This window comes from Charadrius vociferus, unplaced genomic scaffold, assembly GCF_000708025.1.
Source record: "Charadrius vociferus isolate BGI_N301 unplaced genomic scaffold, ASM70802v2 scaffold647, whole genome shotgun sequence".
In the NCBI taxonomy this organism is placed as follows: domain Eukaryota; kingdom Metazoa; phylum Chordata; class Aves; order Charadriiformes; family Charadriidae; genus Charadrius; species Charadrius vociferus.
Window position 1 is genome coordinate 297,069 of NW_009649585.1, and position 4,793 is coordinate 301,861.

The 4,793-nt window shown below is 56.9% G+C and overlaps 1 protein-coding gene across 1 annotated transcript in view; it reads right to left on the reverse strand.

Moving 5' to 3' along the window:
- Window positions 1-2,866: 2,866 nt before the first annotated feature.
- The window catches only part of HADHB (hydroxyacyl-CoA dehydrogenase/3-ketoacyl-CoA thiolase/enoyl-CoA hydratase (trifunctional protein), beta subunit), a 16,859-nt gene continuing 14,932 nt past the window's right edge, over window positions 2,867-4,793 (reverse strand). Inside the window, 3 exon segments of the mRNA XM_009890362.1 lie at window positions 2,867-3,086; window positions 3,900-4,064; window positions 4,533-4,607. Coding sequence (XP_009888664.1) covers window positions 3,051-3,086; window positions 3,900-4,064; window positions 4,533-4,607 — 276 coding nt within the window. The 3' untranslated portion in view covers window positions 2,867-3,050.

Consider the following 4,793-nt stretch of genomic DNA (forward strand, 5'->3'; position numbering starts at 1 on the left):
CCTCTGCTGGGAGGACAGGCTGGGGGAGTTGGGGGGTTCAGCCTGGAGAAGAGAAGGCTCCAGGGAGACATTATTGTGGCCTTCCAGTGCCTAAAGGGGCTCCAGGAGAGCTGGGGAGGGACTCTCGACCAGGGAGGGGAGCAATGGGACGAGGTATAGCGGCCTTGAACTAAAAGGGGGGAGATTGAGATGAGGTCTGAGGCAGAAGTTCTTGACTGTGGGGGTGGTGATCCCCTGGGGCAGGTTGCCCCGAGAAGCTGTGGCTGCCCCATCCCTGGAGGGGTTCAAGGCCAGGTTGGACGGGGCTTGGAGCAACCTGGGCTGGGGGGAGGTGGCCCTGCCCAGGGCAGGGGGTGGCAATGGATGGTCTTTAATGGTGCCTTCTACCCAAACCGTTCTGTGATTCGATGATTCTATGAAATAACTGAAAGCAACGTGCCGGGGAACAGACAGCCCAGAACAGTCCAACAGGGCCACAGCGCTGCAAGGGCAACACGCCTGCACCTGAGCCATCGAAATATTTCACTCCGTACCAGCTCACCTCCTGGCACAGAGCACAAACAGCATCTTTGAATCACAGAATGGGTTGGGTTGGAAGGGACCTTAAAGCTCCTCCAGTTCCACCCCCTGCCCTGGGCAGGGACACCTCCCACCAGCCCAGGTTGCTCCAAGCCCTGTCCAGCCTGGATTGGGTGTCTTCCCAGCCCTAAACACGCCATCATCGAGCAGTGCACAAGCATCAGCACCCTCCGGTCCCTGCAGCAAGCCACAGCCACAGCACTTCCCCCGGCACAGCCGCAACAGCCCCTGGGCTCGCAGCGGGGTGTTCTTGTGTCCCCACCATCCATCCATCGCTGCAGCCCGGTCCGTGCCCCCGCCGGCAGGATGAGCGGGCTCAGCCTCATCACCCAAGCAAGCAGCTACATATTTTGTCACGCCTGCTATGTTATCATAGAATCATAGAATGGTTTAGGTTGGAAGGGACCTTGAAGATCATCGAGTTCCAACCCCCCTGCCCTGGGCAGGTACACCTCCCACCAGCCCAGGTTGCCCAAGGCCACCTCCAGCCTGGCCTTGAACACCTCCAGGGATGGGGCCTCAACAACCTCTCTGGGCAACCTGTGCCAGTGCCTCACCACCCTCACAGGGAAAAACTTCTGCCTCATGTTTAATCTAAACCTGCCCTCTTCCAGTTTAGAGCCATTCCCCCTCGTCCTGTCACTCCATGCCCCAGTAAAAAGTCCCTCCCCAGCTCTCCTGGAGCCCCTTTAGGCACTGGAAGGCGGCAATAAGATCTCCCCGGAGCCTTCTCTTCTCCAGGCTGAACAGCCCCAACTCTCTCAGCCTCTCCTCATGGGAGAGGTGCTCCAGCCCTCGCATCATCCTCGTGGCTCTCCTCTGGACATGCTCCAGCAGGTCCATGTCCTTCTCATGTTGGGGACTCCAGAGCTGGAGGCAGTACTCCAGGTGGGGTCTCACGAGAGTGGAGTAGAGGGGCAGAACCCCCTCCCTCGCCCTGCTGGCCACACTTCTGCTGATGCAGCCCAGGATCCGGTTGGCGATCTATCTTTAAAGACTGTTTTACACAACTCGTCCTGCAAAGCAGGGTCGCACGAAGTCACGGCGCTGACCCGGCAACGGGAAGGGGCTCTCACACACGTGGCAACAACGGGAATCGCAGTGGTGCCACTTAAAAGCTTTGCTGAGCTCTCCAGGACTTCCACCCGCTGTGTTTGAACAAGAAACATCGTGTTTGAGCAGGAAACATAAGGGGTATTCGCACACGCAAACCCCAACAGGCGCCTTCTCCCCTCGGCCGGGCAGTCCCCGCTCGCAGCCGCCTCCCGGCGCCACGTTACCGCCCGCGCAGCGCAGCCGCATTGCACAAGATTTCCAACCAAGAACAAACAAGAACCGCCCACCGTCGCACCCGTCCCTTATCTCGGGGTCGCCTCCCCGAATTGCGGGGCCGCACAGCAGCTGGCGGGTTGCAGAAGCCGTTGCTTTCATACAAAGGTCTCAAAAAGTTTTTACAGGTTGTTTTGGGAGAAGCTCCATTCCAGCAGCCAGCCTCAGCGTAACAAAACCACAAGGAGACGAGTGAAGAAAACAACCCAGAACATTAACCAGAAGGGCAAAACCAACTGTCCGTCTTCCCAAAATCTTGGAAGAAGGACCCCAGGTCTGCTCCCCTGAAGCTTATCAACGATTTCGCTCTGCATAAGCATTACGCTGCCCCTGTGTTTCTGAATTTTCAAAATGCCAGGCACCGAGAGCGTGGAACGAAGGTGCCTTAGAGCAGAGTCCCTAAACATGTCTTTTGCGGATTCCCTGGGGCTCTGGAGCCCAAGGTGTGTTCTGGGCGGATTTCAGAGCTGCAGTCTCCCATCTCGGAAAGCAGACACCCGGTGCCACCTCGGAGCACGCAGCCCCCGCCACAAACACCACAGAAACCATCTCCAACATATTTCACGCGAGGGGAGGGAAAGAAAAAAGCCAGACTGGTTTTCTTTTTCCTGATTTATTGTGGCTACCAGCAGCGACACTCATTTGTCAGAAGCGATTTGCTAATTCCAATGCTGTCTGGACGTGGTGCAGCAAACTCCCTCCTCGCGCAGCAGGTCACTCAACTCAGTTTGAACCCCGTTCGGAAAACAGTTGTTACTCCCTACATGGACACATCAACTCCCTCCAGGACTTTGCGTTCTCCTTATCCCCAAACTTCATCCTCTGTACACAGCTTTGGAATCGTTCTTCTTCTCCGGGGACAGAAATCTCGCTTATTGAAGAGTTACAGTAGAAATCAGAGAGGTTATGAGGACCCTGGGGAGACTAAGAGCCACATTAACTTTTATTCTCCTGGCAGTGGAATATGTCTTAGAGCACGGTCATTAGTTGAAAATTACCAGCTGAGTAGCTAAAAAGGTATTTACAAAGGCCACGAAAAATCCTTTCCGAGAAGGAACTGTATGTATGTTTTTATTAGTGCATTGAAATGGCATTGCCAGGCCCAGGACATACGGACACCCACTCAGCAGTCCCTTCTCCTGTCACTGGGGGTAAAGCTCCACTATCATCGCGTGCCCCTGGAAGGAGAGAGAAAGAGGATGGTCACAGAGAAGGCAAATTATCACAAATACGCACTCAACAGGAGACGCCCATCTCCCGACCGTCTTAAAAGAAAAGGGGAGATGAAAGCCCAGAGCCGATTCACTCAGAGGACTCTGCGGAGAGTGGTTCGATGGCTTCGGGACAGCACAGACGTGCTTCAGGCTGGCCAAGGCACCACAGCCCGCCCTGACCGACGCCTCGGGCTCTCCTGAGGGCCAAACTGGGAATTCAGGGTGGAGGCAACGTCGGGACCAGCACCCTCAGTTCCAGAAGGCCAGCCGTGCCGCGTCCCCACAGAACTGCCACCGCTCACTGCAAACGGAACGCGGGCTCCCGTCCGCAGCCTCACGGGGTGGAGGAAGAGCCTCACCCCATTTTTTCTTGTAAAGATCTTTCTTCCTAAGAGTGGAAGAATGACGCTCGCAAGCCACAGTTTGGGAAGGCTTTGAGAGCCACCGACCGAAACCCTCGGAACACAGCAGAAACCTCTCCTCCTCTTTTGTATCACGTGGGCAGCGACGGGCAGCAGTCGCCATTGCCCAGGGACGATTGTGAGAAGGGCGGGAGAGCCTCTGAAGCGGACGAGGCGGAGGGAGTTTGCGGAACTGAGCCGCGATAAGGGGGCAGCCAGCCGAGCCGGAGGGCGTTACGAACACCCCGTGCCACGGGCCATCAGATGCGCCCCCACACCTGGCGTAACTGGACAGGATTTCATGGTAGCAACGGGAACAGAAAGGCAATTACTGCCCCTCTTCAGAGGGGACAGTGCCACCACGCAGCATCGTTACCTGCCCTCCTGCAGCACAGGCAGCAACCAGCCCGTATTGGCCTCCCTCCTTCTTCAATCTATGGGCAGCGGTAATTACTAGACGGCAGCCAGTGGCACCGAAAGGATGTCCCAGCGAGAGGGAGCCGCCCCAGGTATTGAACTTCTCCAGCGGAGGGGCTCCGACCTGCAAGAACACACCGCGGGACACACACCGTCACCACCTGCCTGGAAGGAGACTGCCCTCACCACGCCACCAAACCGACACGGCCGGCCCGCAGCGCTGTAAAGCGTTCCCGGGCACTGAGGGCAGCACAAAACCGCGCCAAAGGCTTTACTGCCTCCCCTGCAGTCAGACAGGCACACCCCTGCTGTCAGAAAGCATGCAGGGCTCAGCCCTTCCCACTGTTTTTAATTCCAACAATTACTATTATGGCTCTGGATCTCCACCTCCTATTGACAAAGGGAATGTCGTCGTTCCCGAAGAAACTGCTCAACGTTGGGATTTGTTAACCCGGAGCTGAAGAAGCACCGCTCCTCCGCACAGCGCATCACAAAAGCCCCGCTCTGCAGCACAAGCACGCCCCGCTGCAACGAGGAATTCCATCAATCCCAAAGTTAATCTAACGACAAAACCATCCTGGCTGTGTCTTACCTTTGACTTTCTGCCCATGTAGTTTTGCGCAAACCAGTCCGAATCCATAGCTTTCAGGTTAGCCAGGATCTGCCCCTGAAAAGGAATCACAGCATCCCAGACTGGTGAGGGCTGGAAGGGCCCTCTGGAGCTCCCCCATCCCACCCCCCGCCAGAGCAGGGGCACCTCCAGCAGTGGCACAGGACGGCGTCCAGGCGGGTTTGGGATGGATCCAGAGGGGGAGACTCCCCCACCTCTCTGGGCAGCCTCTGCCACTGCTCT